Source organism: Lynx rufus, unplaced genomic scaffold (genome assembly GCF_022079265.1).
Source record: "Lynx rufus isolate CCGP_SWC_20201006 ecotype Redwood Valley unplaced genomic scaffold, mLynRuf1.p SCAF_22, whole genome shotgun sequence".
Lineage (NCBI taxonomy): Eukaryota > Metazoa > Chordata > Mammalia > Carnivora > Felidae > Lynx > Lynx rufus.
The window spans coordinates 22,760,242-22,782,029 of NW_025814837.1; the positions used below are offsets into that span (position 1 = coordinate 22,760,242).

General features: G+C 39.6%; 1 protein-coding gene across 2 annotated transcripts in view; it reads right to left on the reverse strand.

Moving 5' to 3' along the window:
* Positions 1-20,826, reverse strand: part of LPIN2 (lipin 2) — an 85,803-nt gene extending 64,977 nt beyond the window's left edge. Inside the window, exon 1 of one of the 2 annotated variants that reach the window (XM_047087092.1) lies at positions 20,673-20,826. Coding sequence is in view for 1 of the 2 variants with exons in the window: in XM_047087091.1 (XP_046943047.1) it covers positions 592-699 (108 nt within the window). In the remaining variant the exon portion in view is untranslated. Of the gene's footprint in view, positions 1-591; positions 773-20,672 lie in introns of those variants that run through there. The other variant, XM_047087091.1, reaches the window with a different exon arrangement.
* Between the last annotated feature and the right edge of the window lie 962 nt (positions 20,827-21,788).

A 21,788-nucleotide genomic window follows, 5' to 3' on the forward strand; every position in this document is an offset into this window, starting at 1 on the left:
TATCTTATCTAGATTAAACAAAAAAAACAAAAAACAAAAAACAAAAACCTCAATTTGCATTTTGCCCACATAAGTCAAGTTTATAAAATTTTTTTGTTTGTAATCACAGAAGAAAGACTGCATTCTTTTGTATCACAGAATAAAATGCCAGTTTCAAAATATTAGTTTAGTTTTCAAAAAATTGCGGCTAGGGCAATAAAAACCATAGAATTTTTAAATGTTTTCTATTCCTCAACTACTGTACTTAGAGATGCAAAAATGTGAAACCAGATAGGTTTAATCTGAAGCCTAGTTTAAAAAAAATAAGCAGCAACCTCATTATTTTTCTAGGCAGAAAGTTATTTGTTAATAGAGAAATAGAGAAAATAGAGAAGAGTATAAAGATGGTGTAGCGTGAATGAGGGAGAAGAAGTACCAGATATTTCTGTTGAATGTAACATTAAAAGTTAATAAAATCCGTGACGATGTTACATTTTCCAAAGAAAAGGCATTAGCCATTTTCTTTTGGTGGGTGTCCCCCCCTCTTCCCTCTAGACTACAGACTGAGCCAGCGAGCAAGCAAAGGGAAGGACACTGATGCAAGTAACTCACCAGGATACCAGCAGGGGCCTTTCCATGGTAAACACCTTCAGTTTCACTTAATAGGCCTTCACGAACCTTCTTCTCTTCATCTGTACTATCATCTTCTAAGTAAAACATCTTAAAACTGAACTAGCTTATCATGTCTTTTTTTCAGAGACAAAGTTACAGTTCTAAATTATCAAAACGGAAAGCCACTCTGCTGACAAACTGAGTACAAACCGTTTGCACACACAGTAATATGGCTAAAACTGAAAGGAAATGGTTCTTTAAAAAAAAAAGCAATACATACAACGTCTTTACCAATAAGATTTGCTCAAAACACCTCAACCCCTTCTCTCTAAAGAAGATAAGGAGGGGCATGGGACAGGCTGTGCCATGTGTTTACACTGATAGGTACCAAGTCCTGCCCAATCACATGACGGTCCCTACAGCTTCCATCACACAGGACACGGATTGAGTTAATGATTCTCCAAATCAATCACATCCTCGTTTTTAGAAATAAAAACAACTATACTTATAGAGAAATAATCTTATACAATCATTTAAGGGAAAATAGTTTTCATATATTTTCTAAGCATCAACAAGCTTCCCAAAGACAGCAGGTTACACATGCTTTCTAGAACTCAGTAACCAACAATTTTTTGTCATATTGGCATGACCCAATTTATTTTCACAATTTCTGAATGGAAGATAGTGTACTCAGCCCTGTAAATAATCAAAAATTTATAATAAATTATATGTTAACATATTATTAATTATATTGTTATATATTAACCTGTAGTACAACAATGAAGAGTATGACATTGAACCACTGTAAAAATCAAACATTCCTGGTATTTCCTTTCTACCTTTCTGTAAATCAACATATGTATACTATTTTACTCAATACAGTTGTCTAGGGCTGTGATGTTCCTTACAATTAGCCATCAACCACATGTGGCTATATCTATAATGTTGCTAGAACCAACTGAGATGTGCTGTAAGTATAGAATACTATACCTAGAATTAAAAAAAAGTGAAATAATCTAATTTTTTATACATACATGTTAAAATGATACTATTTTGGACATGTTGAATATGATATACTCTTAAAATTATATTTTACCTGTTTTTTTCTTTTCTTTTTACTTTATGTAATTTAAAATTACATAAACGACTCCCATTATATTTCTATTGGACAAAGGACTACTGTAGGGCCCTGAGACAATCTTGAGAAAAAGGATGTTTAGTTGAAGTTCTACTAATGAAGAAATGAAGACAGGATTTTTAATCATTCCATGGAAGTACTGTGTTAATTCATCAACAATATACTAGCTGATCCTCATGTATTTAATGTTCAAATTATTAAACTTTTTTTTCTATGTCTAAACATCACAAAAAGACAGTATTTCCAAATGTTTGACCAAGTAAGGGGAGGTGGGTAAGGTTTACCACAGCAATATATTGCTAAGATCCATATAATAAAAATATTAAATGGCAGAATTTAAAACTAAATTCACCAATATGAGAAGTGGCAAAAATTTAGCTTGATTCAGTAGGTTACACTGCTTGCTGCCCAACCTACAGATATTAATGTGTGCCTGGAGTACATGAAAGTGCCCACTGGTGCTTATTATCTAACTCAGTATATAACAGTTAACACAAATTCCTCCGTTTAAAAGAGAAGTGTGTTTTTTTTTTGGCCTAAATATTAAACATATAACAATTTAAACCTCTTCCTCTATGTCCTATTATAGTTCTAGATCCCTGGCATCAGACGGCAGTAAGAAAAAAAAACTGATATTGGGGTGCTACCAATGGGAAATAAGACATCGGGGAGAGGGAGAAGCAAATAAAAGAGAACGAAAAAGAAGATTAAGGAAAAACTACATAAGAAAATGAGAAAGGGGTTAAAAAGGAAAAACAGAGGAAATAAAACTGGGAAGTGATGAGAAAATACACAGGTGGAATGACAAGAAAAGGGGAAAACTGTTAAGAAAGGTAAATGGAGGGATAAAGATACTGGAAAAAGGGAAAAATAAAAACTTCATTTTAAAAATGAGTAAACTGAGGCATACAGAGACATCAGGCAGTTAGCCCAAGGCCACCCATTTAGTTGGACCTGATTTCTGGTTTGGTGCTTTCTCCCATAATGCCATGCTGAGACCAGAAGAGAAAGTGCTAGGGAAAGGAGGATGGTGGTTGACCAGAAGGAAAGAGAAAGGGCTAACAAGAGAAGAGAGGCAAGAGCCTAAGATTAGTGGGTATGACCTCTGTTCGGGCAACCTTCACCTCAAACACCTCTTACACAATAATCAACCCCTAGGCCAGTCACTTTAGTTTTCTCTTAAGTCTTGGTATCGTTTCACTGTTTGTTTGGATTGATGACTCACAGAATGTTCTGACTGCAAGTGAACATGCACCATGGACCCAGACAGGGTGAGCGCATCTTCCAAACACCAATTTTGTAAGAGGCACACACCTCCAGCTTCCCCTAGCTGTGACTGTGGATCACCTGACTTCCAGTTAGTACCTGACATTCTGGTTCCAGCCCATCATTTGAGTGGTGGCACTTTTTGGACTTGGTCAATAAAAGTTAAAATTACAATGAATAATTCTTAATTATCCACATGGTTTTTCAGAGAAAAATGTTACTGTACTGTCAAACTTTTCCTCTACAGGCAAAGATAATGAATGGTAAGTAGTCAAGAAAGACTACTTTTTACTTTTCCTAGACTTAAATCTTTCAAGAAAAGGTCTATCTTGGGGAAACAAAGCTAAAATGCTAGTCAGGAGACTCGGAATCTTGTTTAGACTCCACAGCTGATAATGATGCTAGTAAAATACACATCTTTGTTTCTTTTCACTACTGATCCCCTAAGTATATGAGACTTAGGAGATTAAGTATTAAAAAGCTTTTAAAGGTGGCACAGGGATTTACTTAAAACTTCTTAACCTGAAATCTGCTTATTTGAGGTTGAGCTAAACTGGTTCCACAGAAGTACTTACACAAGTTATATTCAGACTTTGATACAAAAAATGAAAATAACCTACATCCCCCCAGTGGTCAAACTGTGGAATAGCAACTTATTTCTACTGAAATACCCATGACGAGGTAAAGAACACTAAAAAGTTCTTACTAGAACAAACTCATGATGAAAATACTTTTTAAAGCCTCAGTTACAAACAATTCATAATCTTTACCATAATTATTCTACAGCAAAGGAATTAACTCAAGTACATGTCCGTATCTTCAAGAGCACTCACGACAGAGGCCCACACACAAAGGACTACAGAGTTCCTTGAGCCAGAATGGCTCTCATCATCTATACTAATGAAGTTTTTCTTCTTATATCTGGAATTACTTATAATTCACTGTTTACTTACGAAAAAAGGGACTTATATGCATTCTTCAAAACCAAGAGCAAAATTCCTCTTGATAATTCTCTGAGGTTTTTCAAACATTTACAATTTAACTGCTTATTGGATAATGGCTAGTTTACTCAAGGTTCTAGTGTTTCATTATATCCTCATACAATCCCCAACTCTCTGAACAGGGTAGCCAGTGACTATTTCACTTGAGCTTTGAATGAATGAAAAATCAAATGCATTTGGGTCTTTTCAGGAACAGAGGAGAAAAAACTGGAAGGGTCTCCTGAGGCCCAACTTAAAGTATCTTTCTCAAAGGTAATCTTGTTGACAACTTATATTTTAACCTTTAAAATTTAACACATTTTGCATTCTACTCTGATGCATCCATTTAATATGAAAAAAAAGTGACTGAATAAAGGTTTCTTCTACAAAATTCAAGGGTTAATTTATCACATTTACTCTAGGGCCTAGAATATCTTCAGTTAACATATCCCATTTTAGGGAGTTTGGGACTAAAAAATCTTTGAAGCTGAACCCTTCTGACACTAATGTTCTAGGTCAAACTTTCACCCAATATTCTGAGACCAGAGAGATTATACTGAGAGTTGTTGGCTGTAGCTATCAAGTGTATCTGTTTGATCATTAAGATCACAAAGCTAAACAGCCCAATTAAGGGATGAGAAGAATCATGGCTTGACTTGTGTCACCAATTCTGGACAACACTTCCAATAAAATAAAGCCAGAAACAAATGGGGACTGCTCTGCTCTGCTCCAAATTCCCATGGCAGCTGCTTCAGTGGCTGTGGCTGTGGCTGTGTGTGTGGGTGTGTGTGCCCATCCACGTCCTGTTAATCACAACTGTTTCTGTTTAAATGTTTCTCTTTCTTTTCTCATTTCACCCTCTGAATAGCGGTGTGAAATGACCCTGTCGCCATGGTGACACTCAGAGATGACACCCTAAGTACATAAACAATTTTCTGTACTAGGACTAGGTCACCCCATTTCACCTACACTCAAGAAATCCTGTTGGAATGCAAGCCATATTATTATCAAATTTAAAAATTGTAAATAATTTTAAAAGTGTGACACTTCTCTCTTTTAGAAACAAATTTGTTGCTATAAACTCACCACTAACAGGAGCACACCAGTGTATCACACTGAGGCCAAATGAAGATACTTTAAAGGAAGTACAGTATTAGATTTCTCCATGCCAGGTCAAAAGTGAGATGGCTTAGAACTTGCCATAGAAAACTACGACAAATAATAAACGAAGTAAGCAAGACTTAATATCATTAACACAATCCAAAGAAAAATAAACAAAAATTCTAACAAATTATGAGATAAGCATCATGCAAGGACCCAAGTCAGTTGTACACTGACATTCCTTGGCTCTCAAGAGGAATTTCCCCTTCTTCAGCTAGTTTTGCATATATCTAACTAAAGATTTTCTGGACCACTTGAAAAACTGGTGATGGTTGTTTTAACTACTTTGTTGCTGTAACTGCACCTCCTTGAATTCCTTACAATTTTTTTTAATTAAAAAAATACTGGTTATTAGCTGGTACTCGTCTTCCAGTCCTCTTCTTCCATCCATATAAGTGAACTGCTACTGTAATGTTGATTAAGTATTTAGAGACCAGGAACTCAGCAACCATCTCTTGGATATGTAGTTTCTTGAGGAAAATGTAAAAATTCTATCACACATAAAATTCATACAAATGATAATAAATATGCTAGGACCTCAAGAGAGAAGTGTATAAAAAGACATAACCAACTGACATCCCATATACATAACTATTACTGACAGTGAGAACCTGCTCAAGTTTTACAGCTGCTAGAGAAGCCAGGATATAATAAACCAAGGCTTGACTCCAGAGCCTTTGCTTTTAACCACTTCACTGATGTTTAATTTACAATTTGCTTGCTATCATACTGATAAACTTAAAGAAAATACCATCCAAGCAACTGGGATTATCATTTTAATAAAAAATCATCATGAGTACTACTGGGAAGAGTCATCCTGGTAGGACAAACAGGTGAAGTATAAATTTTTATCTGTAGCATTAAATGGGCCCCCAGTGTAATCTGGCAACCCTGCGAAAGGCTTGCTCTCCCAATTTGTTTCTTTTTCAAACCTGCAGGTTTCTCAATTTGATGGCATCTAGCTCACCCTTCCCTTCCCATCAGAATATGCAGCATTTCATACTCTTGTATGCAGGTTCATCTGTGTTCTTCAGGAAAAGAACAGCAAAATGGCTAAAATACATTGCTATGACAATGATAACTTTAGGAATTTCCTTTTACAATATTAAGGAAATTCTAATGCTATATCTATATTGATTACCAGATTTTATTCAACTGGCTAAATTTAAACTAAAATGAAAATAACCAGAACTCTTAGATTATTGTCTTTCAGAAATTCAATCTGCCTACTTCAACCTAAAGTTCCCCTAAGATGCATTAAGAGAAAAAATTGTAGTGGGGTACCTGGGTGGCTCAGCTGGTTAAGTGCCTAACTCTTGATTTCAGCTCAGGTCATGATCTCACGGTTCAGGAAATAGAGTCCGTTGTGGGGCTCTGCCCTGACAGCACAGAGCCTGCTTGGGATTCTGTCTGTCCTCTTCTGCCCCTCCCCCCATTTCCTCTGTCTTTCTCTCAATACATAAATAAACATCAAAAAAAAAAGTAAAAACTGCATGATCACTATCATTACTATATGGTCACAACTCTTAAACAGCACAGAAGTAGATTACTGTTCATCTCTCTGACATGCATGATCCACCAGATGTTGCTCTAAATGACTTGTAGCTATTGTGAAAACCCTAACCTACCTTAAGGGGTAAAAACCTTCCACCACTGAGCATAAAATGATATATTTTGAGACTCTGAAAGTAATTTGAAAAGAAAATGGCGTTCCAAAATGTTGTAAGAATGATAGCATCATTGAAATGCATATATTGCACTGAAGCGGGCAGTGTACATTTATTTGATCACATTAACATCTTTTATAGGAGTACCAACAGTTTCCTTATTCATTTGTAATGGAGCTCAAAGCTGAAGAACTTATACTAGATCTTATGGGTAAACTTTACACTTCACAATGTGTTGCATCTTTTATTTAAATAGTATTTTTCATTGTGAATAATGTCCATCAATTGTCATCATCCATCACCCCCATCTCAATAAGCACTGTGAGGATGCAGGAAAGAAATGACTATTTGCTCACATCCCAGGACAGTCTTGTATCCAATATCATACATGTAACCCAGAACAACAGAACCACTTCTTGTTTCTCCCCTCCCCACCACACATAGAAAGCATCATGTGGTTTTATAGAGACTTTACCACAGGCACCAGGTTCTCTAAATCACCTAAGAATTTCAAAGCTGATTGTCAGCTTCTGCATGAGAGGTACCAGATTCAACATTTTGTGAGTATGCACACTTCATTTTTGGAGCTTGTATTTTTTTTTTAAAGAATTTTTAAACGTTTATTTATTAATTTTGAGAGAGAGAGAGAGAGAGGGAGGGAGGGCAAGGGAGGGCGAGGGAAGAGAAGGGGCAGGGAGAGAGGGAGACAGAGAATCCCATGCAGGTTCCACGCTGTGGGCGAAAAGCCCGATGTGGGGCTCGAACTCCTGAACCATGAGATCGTGAACTGACCTGCAGCTGGACACTTAATTAACCAACCAAGCCACCCAGGTACCCCAAGAGCTTGTATTTTTCTAAACCTACCTGAAATTCAAAGGAACATGACTGAGGTCAAAGCTGTAGCAATCACCTCTGGGACAGCATCCGAATGCCAGGCCATTTCCTTATAACCCTTCAGGATACCAAGATGAAATCAAGACAGTACCACAATTCCAGTTAAAAGGTGACTTTTGCTACATAAACCATTTGACCAGTCTCACACACTGCATCAATCAACTTTCAGTGACTCCTGTAGGTGGAGAGAAAGGTCTTCCCTGTACTGGTAGCATACGAATAAAAAACAAGAAAAAAAAAAAAGTACCAATCCGCCAGCTTACTTAACTGATGTCATAAAGTGACCAGGAGAATTCCTCAGCTCCTGTAACACATATTCAGTTTTTAATAACACCTGCAATCTCTCTTACATTTAACTCTCAGAATGTAGCACCTCCCTCCCTGTTTCCTAGATCAGGAAGCACAAATTCACTACTTCTCCACTCTTCTCTTTGGAACTGCCTGGGTCTGTCTCAATTAAACAGAATGTGGTGACCATGAGGCCAGGAAGCAGGGATATGAACTCCTGTGCAGCCATGCAAAGATCCCACTCCCAACTCCAGGCATCCCATATTGGCCATATTTCCCAGAGGCTTCTGGGAAAACTGGGAGAGGCTGTGGAGATGGATGAGAACCTTCCACCAAAATCCAATTAAAATATAACTCAAATTTCAGGCCCTGTTTTATTGTGCACAATTACTACTGGAACCCTAGTAGGATTTTCAGAAATGTTAGGGGGGGAGCTCCCTTTCCCGGCCTGGGAGGACATTTGGGTGGATAAAGGGAGAATCTGTGGAGACAGTAGCCATCGCCAACTGCACCGCTATGAGAGCCACTCATCACTCCAGTTTGAGCTGTGTCCTAGTTTTACAGTTTTGCAAAACAAATGCCAGGTAAGGCTGAGCCACTTGTGTTATTACAAGCTGACTTGCACACTGAGCTACTTCAACAAGACAGAAGGACTTCCAAGAGCAAAAGCAATTCAGTGAAGCAACATTTGGAATGTTGGAAAATAAAACTTGTTCTGCTCACTGACCTGTTTAAAAGCAGTGCCTACTTTATAACATGTTAGGCACTATTCTATTCTGAGATCAAGCAGTGAACCTGGTTGATGCACCTGCTCTTATAGCATTTAGATTCTAATGGAGAAAGAAGAGACAAGAAATAAAAAATAAAATTCTAGACTGGGATAACTACTACACAGGAAATTAAAGAGAGTGATGCTGCCAGAAAGTAAGGGAGGAAGGGTAGGCTACTTTTAGGTAAAGGGAATGAGAAGCCAAAACCAAGAAAATGTAGGACAGAATTTTTAAAAACAAACAAACAAACAAACTCAACCCAGGAAGGCTCACATCTGAAAAAACAAGTATAATTAACACGAAAGAGCATTAGAACCTGGCTGATCATACTCCCATAACTATGCCATGATAATATACTTAGGATTTACTTTCTCACAAGCCACTGCTGCTGTTCCTTCTTTAGTCATGTTGCCAACCTTCAAATTACTTTAGAAACAGAGCAAGAGTAGGAAAAAAATGAGGTGACTCACATACTAAGTTATCAAACATTCAGGAAACCACCAGAAATTTAACAGTCACATAAATCTGAACAAAAACTGCAAACTGTAACCTAAAAATTCCTTCCTGAGAGTTGCTTTCTAATCTTCAGTGAAGATAGATGTGACTAAAACAGTCTTTAAAAATATTACAATAACTAGACATTCTGTTAAACACGAAGACATACACTTTATTTTCATTCTCTCTTAAAAACCCAACTGTTCAGAGTTGAACTGTGCCGCCCCAAAAATGCTAAGTTGAAATTCCAACCCTCAATATCTCAGAATGTGATATTTGGAAACAGGATCTTTATGGAGGTAATCAGGTTAAAATGAAGTCATTAGGGTGGGCCCTAAACCATCATGACTGGCTTCCACAGAAAAAGGGGAAATTTGGACCGAGAGAGCAAGAGCGAGAGAGAGAGAAAGAGAGATGGACAGACACACACATACAGAATTCCATGTGACCATTAAGGTATCTACAAGCCAAGAAATGCCAAAAATTGTCAGCTAACCACCAGAAATTAGGACAGAGGAATGAACAGATTCGCCCTACAGGCTTCAGAAGGAACTAACCCACCCTCTGGAACAGTGAGACAATAAATTTTTCTGTTGTTTAAACCATCCAGTTTCTGGTACTTTCTTGCAATACACTCACTAACATAACAGTAAAGAAATATAAAAGGGGTAACTCACAAGTATAAAGAATGGCTAGAGGCAATGACAGCAAATGAAAAGAGGTCAAGTTTTTAAAAGATGAAAAATGGATGGAGGAAAAAAAATGGAGGATCAGAAAGTAATTAAGTGCTTAAAAAAAGAGCCCACATAGGTGGAGGTATGTAAACAAAACAAAACAAAAAAACACATTAGAACTACATAAAATTATTACAACTACAAGATAATTTCCCAGGGGGGTGCCTGGGTGACTCAGTGGGTTGAGCGTCCAACTCTTGATTTCAGCTCAGGTCATTATCCCAGGGTCATGGGATTGAGCCATGCATCAGGCTTGGTGCTGAGCACAGAGCCTACTTAAGATCCCCTCTCTCCTTTTGCCCTTCTGCTCCTTATCCCCCAGTCACACATTCTCTCTCTGTCTCTCTCAAAAAAAAAAAAAAAAAAGATAATTTCCCAGAGTCAAAAACATGATTTTCCAAAATGAAAGTTCCCACCAAGTGCCCAGCACAAAAGATGAAGAGGTACCTGAACTGCAGTGGCCTCTATGGAAGGCAGCCACAATGGAAAGATGCCAATAAACAATGTTAAAGGCTCTGTGGTCTTCAGGGACAAAGGATTCAGCAATCACCCTGTGGGCATGGCTACACAAAGCAGGATGCACACCATGCTCTCAATCAGAGGCACAGCACCCAATGCCAGCTACCTCCCGAACTTTTCATGAGGACATACAGCTGCAGGTGATCCTGTCTGTGGGGTGAAGCCTCACCAGATCTGAGAAGCACTCATACGTTCTGAGTGTTTTTAGGCCCTTCTGACCTACAGACACTGATGAAATACCTGCCTGCCAACCAGGCATGAACGTACAAAGCAAGGCCAGGACTGTGGGTTCACTGTGAAGCCAGGTGAGGAGGGCTCTTCCCAGTTGTTCCAGTCACTCCTTCACCATTAATGGTCCAGGGACCACAGCTGCAAATCACAAATGAAGGCACCTCATCAAAAGATGAAAGTAAGAGCGACTTCAAAAGGAGGTAAAGTTTCCAAAGAAAGAAAAGAAAAAGAAAGAAAAGAAAGAAAAGGAAAGAAAGAAAGAAAGAAAGAAAGAAAGAAAGAAAGAAAGAAAGAGAAAGAAAGAAAAGAAAGAAAACCAGAAGAGAAAAGGAAAGGATACATAGAGTGGGAAGGAAAGAGAAACAGAAATTAAAAAGCTTGGGATTTCTCAACAGTAACAAGTCAAAATTCTAAAGGAAAACTATTTCCATTCTAGCATTCCATAGCCAGCTTACCAATTAAGTATGAGGCTAGAATAAATTTCCAGTCAAGTAAGGTCTCAGAGTTGACCTCCTGTGAACCCTTTCTCAAAAAGTTACAGGAGGATGTGCCCACCAAAAATGAGGAGGCAGGCTGAGAGAGGAATCTCTAGGAAAGACTACCCAACAGAGGTGAGAAACTAATGGGATGCAGGTGAGGTGTTCACTGCCCAGTTTCAGACAGAGTAATTCTGTCTGAAACTGGGGGCCTGAATTTGTGACTGGTACTAAGAAACATGAGCCAACAAAACAATTAACTCCAGAAAAAACAGAAATTTGAACTGGTGAAGAAATTAAATCACTGTATATGCCTAGTTTTGAGCAACACTTGGTCATGAAAACATAAATACTGAATATAGAGAAAATAAAAAATTATGATATGATTACCTTGGAAGGATAGAAGGAAAAGTGTGTAAGGAGGGTTGTATGAGAGATGAATCCTCATCTAGCAAAGTAAGAAACCCACAGAAAATGTCTAGATTTGGAAAAACAAGCTGCAGTAGTTTAGGCATAGACCCATAGAAGAAAATCCCACAGGAAACAGGTAAGAGTTCGAAGAAGTTGTTTCTAGGAAGCAGTAGTCAGGAGTGAAGAAGAGACTGGTGCTTTTCACTATATATCTCAAAGCACTATCTGAATTTTTAAACTACACTTAAAAAAAATACACTTAAAAATGTAAAAGACGAATAGCACTATTATATGATGGAACTGCATGCTAAAGAATCCTATCTACAGGAATGAAAACTATTAGAGAAAAGAAAAAAACAAACACCAAGCAAATAGCTCTGTGGGGGGTTGGTTTTGCTTTGCTTTTACAGGAAAACCTCTTTTCTGGCTCTCAGCATCAGCACTGAGCTTTAGGTATGTCTCATTAACAAGACAAAACAAATGAACCAGAAAATTTAAATATAGTAAGGTTCTTATTAAGTTGCCCAGTTCATTCACTTGAGAAAGGGGAATGTCCTAACACAAAAGCCCTTTTCATTCTATAGCAAAGATAATAGCAAAAGATTTAGCTAACAGTTGAAAAGGATGATCCTTAGAAGATTAAAAAAAAAAAAAATCCACCATTAACAATACAGGTTTATTAGTATTTTTCAACTAGTGAGAAATTTCATGTAATTATATAATCTAAAGAAATTTTAATAACAATCACGTACTAAAATTTATAGAAAAATGTTACAGACTTTTGAACTAGACAGCAAGAGCTTTGGGGGTTTTTTTAGTTATGCATTTACCTGCAGTGTATAAAGGACAGCTCTGCTTTCTAGATACAAAAGACAATGTTCCACCTATGGGCCTAGGCAACAAAATTCACAGAATAAGAGATGAAATGATGGCAAAAATCACAAGGCTTAAATTTACAAACATATGTAGTGCATAAGATTTGGATACAAAAACAGCTAACATAAAAATGCATTTTCTATTTTGACACTATAGAGATAAAAGTTCTGGGTCAAGGAAATTTTAAGCAAGCACAAACATCTTTAACTAAACATCATATCCTCATGCTAAAAATATAAGCAGAGTTCACTCCAAATATTTCCTTTGACTCACTTTTCAATGTTTTATTTATTTTTGAGAGAGCACAAGTGGGGGAGGGGCAAGGACAGGGGGACACAGGATCCGAAAAGAAGTGAGCTCAGCACTGAATGAAGTCAGGAACCGCAAGATAACCTTAACAGGAGCCGAAGTCTGGACACTCAAGTGATTGAGCTAGCTACCCAGGTGTCCTCCTCTAACTCACTTAAAAAAAAAATTTTTTTTTTACATTTATTTATTTTTGATAGAGACAGAGCACAAGTGGAGGAGGGGCAGACAGAGAAGGAGACACAGAATCTGAAGCAGGCTCCAGACTCTGAGCTGTCAGCACAGAGCCCGACGTGGGGCTCAAACTCACAAACCTCGAGATCATGACCTGAGCAGAAGCCGGACGCCCAACCAACTGAGCCACTCAGGCTCCCCTCCTCTGACTCACTTTTAATCACTCATGTAGTACTCCTTTCTCAATCCTTACCTGTTTTATAAAATTCTTCTTCAAACAAGTCTATAAGCTACTTGTGCTATTTGCCTTTTGCCCTTTGTCCCTGTGCCCCTCAACACTGGCATGTCTTGTCGGGTTAGAAATCCTAGCCTGCCACTCTTCCTCTAGACCTCTAGGTGGCTTCTGGCTCTGGTTTAATACACAGTCTCAGCTAGTCCTCAGAACCAGGCCATCAGTAGGTATTGTTATCTCCATATTACAGATAAGACAACTGATAAGCTATATGCCAAATGTGTAATCATGATTTAGGAATTCCTAACGGTCCATGAATATATTTCTGTTTCATAAGTTATTCTGTATTGAAGAATTGATAAATACCAACTTATCCATTTATTCAATTACAGTAGGTAAAACACCATTAAAATTCCATCACAAAGAATCCTGTCTGCAGAGCTAGTTACCAAGCGAATCAAGTGATATAATGAAGAAAGTGCCAATTCCAAAAACAAATCTGCTCAAAAATCAGATACTCAACAATATTAGGGGTTTCACCTGGCCACCCACAATGTGATGAAACAAGGTTCCTACATGGATTAAGAGGCCAGAAGCTCTGTCCAATTCTGAAATGTTTAACTCAGGGCCCCTACTCACAATCAAGTTCCACATAACCCAGGGGTTATGGAGTGTAATTCTCATATCAGGAACAGTCAAAATTACCAAGGAAAATCCCTCAAGAAGACATCACGTTGGATACTGACATACCATGTCTCAAAAAGTCCAACTGAGCCCATTTCTTCTTCCCAACACTAAAAAGAATTGCCTTCCTCTCAAGCAGAGCCTGTGAGCAAAACTTAGCTACAATTTAGGGGTCAGGTTTTAAACACCTGATCCCAACTCAGCCCAGTGATGTGCTCATATTACAGAAGGCAAGCAGATGATCATCAGCTTCATATTGTTTAGCTCATTCCTGAGCAGGCACCAAGTAGGTGTGGTGGAGTCAAATCACCTCCACTGTTTTCTTGGCTGGTCTTTCTCTTAGAACAGTTGGTTTTTGCATATATAAATGATTCAGAGAAACCCAAGGCTTCTGTGCAGCAGGTGCTATCCCTCTACGAGCAGTTTATAGATGCAGACATTAAGAATAAGTTCTCCAGGTCACCTGGGTGCCTCAGTTGGTTAAGCATCCGACTCGTGATTTCTGCTCAAGTCATGATCTCACAGTTCATGAGTTCGAGCCCCACATAGGGCTCTGCACTGATGATGTGAAGCCCGCTTGGGATTCTCTCTCACTCCCTCTCTCTCTCTCAAAAATAAATAAATAAACGTAAAAAAAAAAGTCAGCTCTCCAGTTCTACCTAACAAAGTAAAAACAACACCCCCAAATTAGTTTTGGCATGTCAAGCAGATTCCTAAGAATTCTTACAGTCCCTTGGGCAGTGTGGTGGCATGGGAGCAGGGAAAATGGAATGGGGGTGGGTGGGTAGGTCAATTCCAATACACAGGTGCATGCCTTTGACAAATCTCTTTCCGCTTCACTGTCTTCACCTAGAAAATGCAGCTACTATCTCTACCTTGCAGGGTTGTTGTGCCTCTTAGGAGATAATTTATGTAAAACACAATGCCTCAGCCAAAGAAAGTACTTAATCATGTAACTGTAATAATAGTGATAATCTTTTACAGACATTAAACACCTCCTAGAAACAGTGTTCCTAAAAAATAGGCATCAGCACCATTTTACAGACTGAATCTCAGTGGATAGAGTATGCTAAAGACACCAAAATTCCAAATGTTTACTTTTCAAATACCACTACTTTAGGCAGGATATTTTGAATTGGTTGAACCAGTTAGAAAACCCTACAACAAAAGATCAATCCTTACTTATAAAGCATCTCTAATACACATTTTAAATTATAAAATAGAGATCTTTCTATTCACAAAATATTTAGATACTTCTCTAAATAAGTCCTGTTCCTTTGCAGTTCATATATAAACAGATGATATGAATATAGTTATAATGTCAGATGGACACTGAGATTAAAATAATTTAAAAAATATATAAAATGTGGGCAGATAATTTTGCAATATTTTACAAAGAAAAAAATAATTACACTTAGTATCGTAAAGGAAACAAAAAGTATATTCCCCATGGTTCTTCAGTAAGCCCAAACATTGCTTGACTTAAACTGGTTCGAAAAAAGGCACATCACTTTACAAAGACCACAAATTTACAGGCAACTGTTGGAGAAAGTAACACACCACAATTCAGAGAGTTCCAATTCAGAGTTCATAATTCACATCAACTATCTGATGGTTTTGCTGTCTGAGATTCCTTTATATTTAATAGATTATGCCCAATACCTTATAAGAGCTATTCACATTCTGGATACCTCTCTTTTAGAATCAGTAAACACCAAGTCTCTAGTACAGCTGGATACATCTATCTTGCCAGGAGCAACACATGTCAGTCACATCATAATGCACTGAGTAGATTAGAACCATCATGGAATTGTACAATTCCATTGTTTATTCAGAAACATAAAAAAAGCTTTTAGGTAGATTTCAATTCCAGATTAACTGGTCAATTTTTCGTTTGTAATTAAGATTCTTCCTATAAAAATAAAACATCTTACTATAGATATAAAAACAATTTTTTTTAAAAAGATGTTTACAACCAATTATCCCTTCCATTATACTAGAAATAGGTAAATGCAGAAATTTAGTCAGTCACTAAAGTTACTTGGTACCATGTGCCTTTTTGTTGTTTTTTTTTTGAGCAAAATCACTGATAATTACTTAGTTATGACCATCAAAACCAAATAATTTTTAAACCTAGATACTGGTACCCTTTGTCTTTGAAATACTATGTATTTAATCATATTTCTTAAAACTTTTAGAATCCACATCCCTTTACACCCCTGTAATGTTACTTAAAATTTCAACTAAATTCACGAGTGACCAAAAAAGTTAAAATATCAAAACAATGGTAGATAGCATGCCAAACCCTCAAAAAGTTTCCACTGAACTGCAAATACAAGGTCTGTACAGCCACTCCAGCTCACTCTATTTGAGCTTTCTTCTGCACATCAACCTATGAAGGTCTGTCCCTTCCTCTTTCCTCTTGTAGTTACTTTTAAAATCAACAGATCCTATCCTCAGGACCATCCTAAAAAGTTGCTCGTGTTTCAACGTCCTTTCCTCCTCTCCTCAAATTCTACTTTCTCTACTAGACTCTGAACAAAAAGGCTAACTTCTTACCACTTCCATTCAACAATCCATCTCTTCCCTACTCCTCCCCTTAGTTCGACATTCACAGAAAAAAGGCAAACTAGCGCTACCAGCAGGTCACATGAAGTGTCTAAAAATTAAAGACAACAGTTATTTACTCTAATACTGGTTAACAGCTAGAGCAACGCCTCCCACAGCCTAAGTTAATCAAGAAAAGTGAGTACTAAAGAAAATGATAAATGTTTGGGGCCAGTGGAGATGGGAGGGAGAAAACAGAAATAAGAGAACAGAGATGGGAAACTTCTATTTGCTAAAACAGGTGAGAATGGATCACTGTAGATTCTTGAACAGTTAAGATAAAAAAAGATGCCAGGAGTTGAAAACAACTTAGAATTTATAAATCACCTTAAATTTTATTTATACTTTGCCTCATTGAAAAAAATGATTAGAGGCTGTTCAGACAAATATATGTATTATTCAACAGTAAAAATAAGAGTTGGTACAAAAGTAAATATGAAATGAAATAAAGTCAAGAAACTCAGTTACTATTCACAAAATTAACTACAGAAGACTTTCCCTACTGTTCAAATATGCCAAAAAGTCAGATAAAGGCAACCCCTAGCTACCCAAACATCACAAAGTGGACTTTTCTAGGAGCCAGTGTTTCTCTTCCAAAGAAGTAGAAAAGCCTAATTTGGATGGCTCATGTTGAAAATCTGTAACACCACAGATAAATATAAACATCACATAATAAAGTTCTAAATTCAAAGATTACAAAGATAACTACACGGATTCTAAATGGACTTTTAAAAGATCTCTATGAGCCCTCCATTTTTCCAACACATTTATATAGTCTCTCAAATTATATATTTGACCTAAATAAAAGTTAAAAGATCCTCTTTCTAACACACAAGTCACCTGACTTTCAGCTAGACCCTCTTTGTACATAGGTAACATGAAGGTAGCACAAGGAGCCAATGCTGTAACTTTTGTTACACTTTACAAGTTCAAGGATTTCTGGCTCCTTCCTCATTTTTTTAGTAATAATTTTAACACCAATCTAAACTGACAAATACAGGATGACAGAAATTTGGCATTCAAGGGCTTTAGAAGAAAAAGATTCTAAACTGTAGTCAGTGAATCAAATTTTTAAAATGTGTATCTTATCATTATTCCAATCTCAAAAGTCACATTTTGGGCTTATCTTGCATTGCAGCACAGCTTATCTCCTAACATTTTTTTTCTTCCCCTTCCTTCTTTATAGACTGAAAACTTACAGCAGAATCATCCAGTCTCAGCATTTTAGAGCAGAGGTGGACCATGTGGGCCAAGCTTCCTGTGGCTGGTCAGGAGAGCAAGGCGGCCAGAGGTGAGGCCAGCAGAGCTGGAATGGCACCCCCAACACATAGGTTGCCACGGACTCTCAGAGATACCTAGCTGCTTCATCTGGACCTCCCTGGGTGAGCACACATTTGTCTTAAAGACTAAAGGAGAGTACACATGTAAAGCAATTAGCATTAGTAATAGTGATACTGTGTTACTAAAAGAATCAAACCGACAGCAGACAGCAAGGGAAGTGGATACCAAAAAGTGCAGTTCATTGTTAGCAAAGTCACCGAGGAATCTTCTTTGAATGCCTTCTGATACAGCCGTAAAGTTTACTACTCCAGCCTATAATAATTATCTTCCAAGTTTTAATAAGACAATTTATATAGGATTCTGCCAACTAGAGGTTCTGCCTACCAACTTGTGAGTTATTTCATTATGAAGAAGGCAAATGACAGTTCAGAAGACTCTGGGGCTCAGCCAGAAATACAACATCTCATAAATGAAGGGAATAAAACAGATAAAAAGGGGCTTTCAAAATAAAGGTCCCAACCACTGTCTAGCCATTGACTGGCAAGTTAATATGCACACACATACACACACAAACCGTGACAGCTATTAGGGTCAGAGCAAAAAGGGTTGGATTTAAATTAAAGGCAGGTGGACTTAAGTTAGACTTCAAGAAAAACCTCCTGACTTACATTACTAAGCACCTAAGAAAGGTAGCTGTATCTACCTCCCAACAAGACAAAGCTTCCAGCTAAGTGTTACCGTGCTGCCTTATATGAAGAAATTACTTAAAAAAAAAAAAAAAAAAAAAAAAAAGGCATACCCAGAGGGAATAGCTGTTGACACAGAGAACCAAGCTATATTTAAACTAAATATTAATATTTAAACTAAACATTGCAAAATGTTCCCTGTAATACTCATGAGCTTAATTTAACCTTTTACCACCTCTAATGCATGGCACCATCAGGATCATTCAACCAAAGCTCACAATTCAGGAAAGTTGAGTGTACAGGAAGTGCCACCAGCTCTCAGGTCACTGGTAAGGACACACAGACTGACTGCTGCTTTCTATCTTTGTTCAACAGCCCTCCATGGAGATTCTTCTAAAAACTGGCGCAGCATTTGGTACCAGGCACCTACCAGAGTCTGGCCTTCAAGGACTTTCAGTCTAGTGCAGGCGACAGTCCAGTCAGTAAACCAAAAATTACAATACAGGGCGATGAGTATCTTTATTGCTACATTCTTGGAGCAATGAAGGACACAATGCCCAGCTGACTCTCTTAATTGTTTCTTCACAGTAGCTTTACTATAGTGTTGAATGGTTTTCAAATGCTCCCGTTTCCAGTTCCTCTTAAACATAAAGCTTCTCTGTTGGCTCTCAACTATGCCATCACGTTTTAAGACAGAATCTATCATTTCATTTCTAGCATTCTAGTATGGCCGTCTCTATCAACATTTGGACATGGAGATACTTCACTCTGATGTATCACAATCAACTGCATATTGAACTGGAAGGAGGAAGCCACACTCCCTGGCCAGTGCTCTTTCACAGGTGGCCTTAGGAATGCTTTTTATACACTGGCTGGGTATGGTCTGAGGTTGACTGCCCTTCATGAAAAGTGAGGATGCTGCACTAGGGGACCACCTGAATCCTTCCCCTGCACCTTGTGGGCCCTGTCTCTCCCCATCTCAGCATTATCTGCCATACTTCACGTGCTTAAGCCACTAAGATCAATATCAGACCATCAACATATCAACCAAATGGGCCACTAAATGTGTATTTAAATTTTTTTAATGTATTTTTTAATACATTTTAATACAATTTTTTTAAATTTGTATTTAAATGTATTTAAAATTTGACTTTGTATTGTCAAAGCATTATGAACCAGCCAGACCAAGTTTTAATAAACAGTAACACTTACAGAACATTTCTATTGGGCAGAGCTTCAACAGGGCCTGGCCTGACACCAAGATAAGTGACTCTTTTTCACTTTAAAACAAACAAACAAACAGGTTTGGAAAAATAATCCCCCGATGTACCTTTAAAATTAGTATAGCGGTCTGTTAAGTAATACTTCAGAGCATTTCCAAATATTCAGAGTTCCAGCACTTTCTGCAAGGAAGGGTTATCTTTCTGCCCGTTCAGTATGCCTTCAAAATGTCATCCCAAATTTTCAACGAGAACAGTCTTAATTTGTTCGCAAGAGTGGAGAAAATGGTGATCCGCCGGGTTAAAAGTTGAGAGAGAAGCCCTTACAATAAAACTGTATCTTAACACGTTCCATACAAATTGAGATTTACCGAGGGAAGGGGGGGTGTTGCGAAGGGAAAAACTACTCACACTTAGGACCGGGTCTACAACCTGGAGGTGGAGACACACGGCAAACGAACCGCTGCAGAGAAATAACAGCAACTTCCCAGCCCTGGATTGAATGCGATCACGTGCCTCGGGCGCCCCCTCCCCCAGGGCCGGGGGCGGGATGGAGACGCGGCCTCCAGCCGCGCTTTCCTCGGCGTGCGCGGCTCGGCCAAGCGTCACTTCGGCCTCCGCTCCAGCCTTTACGCCAGAAACCCGCGAGTTGGGGGTTCTGAAGTGACTATCACCTCGGGCAGCGGCGGGGGCACCCGCATGTTTCAGTCTTCACGTCCCCCTCCTCACGTTCACCCCGCACCCGCCGGTCCCAGCCGACCCCGCAAACCCGTCCTGCCACGGCGCCGGCGGGGCCCGCGTCTACGTGACGGCGGCGGCGAGGCGGGGGCAGGGGTCCCGGCCTCCGTCAGAGCGGCACCGCACCGAGTTGGCGACCCCAGCCGCCCCGAGCGCAGAGACGCGACGCCCGCCGCGGAGCCCGAGCCGCGGCGGCGTGGGGGTGGCGGCGCAGCGGCGCGAGGACCCCGGCTCGGCGCCCGCTTACCTGCGGTGGCTCGGCTCCCAACCCGCAACGGCGCCCGCGGGCGGCCGACGGGAGGCGGTGGCTGGACGGCGACGGTGAGGACCGGCCTCGCAAGGCGGGCTCGTCGGAGGCTGAGGGGGCGGGGCCGTGCGAGGACGCGCGCGAGGCCCAGGCGCCCGCCGCCGCCGCTGCCTCGGGAGCCGCCTGGGCCGCAGCCGAGCCGGGCGGCCCTCATGAATGGGACGCGGCGGCGGCGGCGGCGGCGGCGGTAGCCGAGGGGCGGGCAAGCGGGCGGGCGGCGCGCAGGCCCCTCCCCGGCCACGTGACGCCGCGCTCGGCCGCCGCCTCCCGGCCGCGCGACACCCTAGCGGCCTCCCTCCCTGGCCAGCGCCGCCGAATGCGCCGTGGCGGCTGCTTGTCTCCTGCGCTTCCCGGCCAGGGGCACTGGCCTCTTTCTTGCGTAGGGCAACGCTAGGGATACTTTTCTAAAAAAAGTTTCTGCTAGTCTCCATGGCAACCGTGTGGCGCGTCACGTGGAACTTAGAGCCCAACTGCCAAAAAAGAAGTATTAAAGTGCAAAGAAAGGTATACAGTTGAATGTTTTTTAATCCACTTTTGATCAACAGTAGCTACTTCGCCTGTTTAGTTATTCTCTCCACCCTTCTCCTCCCCAATCCCATTACATATTTTAAAATACACTTTTTTTTAAGAAAGGGATTGCCGAAACCATATTACCGCACATGGTTTTTATCTTTTTGCAGCCTATTATTGAAAGTTATGAATGGAAGTATATGTGTTACTTAACAAACGTCAGTTTCTCAGTACGCATTCTGATAATGATAATTTATATAACTTTGAGGATCTTGGAAAATAGGCACTAATGTAAAGCTCCTGCGTGGTGAGCCCAGCGGCTGCACAGTTTTTTTCCCACAGATGGAGTGTGGCTGGGTTGGGCTGGGACCCAGGAAACCGGCTTCCAGTCTCAGGAACCCCCTGTGGTTCTGCAGGAGGAACAAGGGTAACCACTTCCTCATCTAAGTTCCTTCGGCCTCTTTCTCATCAGCCAAGCTTTGCCCCATCCTTAACCAAGGCCCTACGAAGACTAGATAGTTTCATTGGCCTAAGCACACTAGGAAT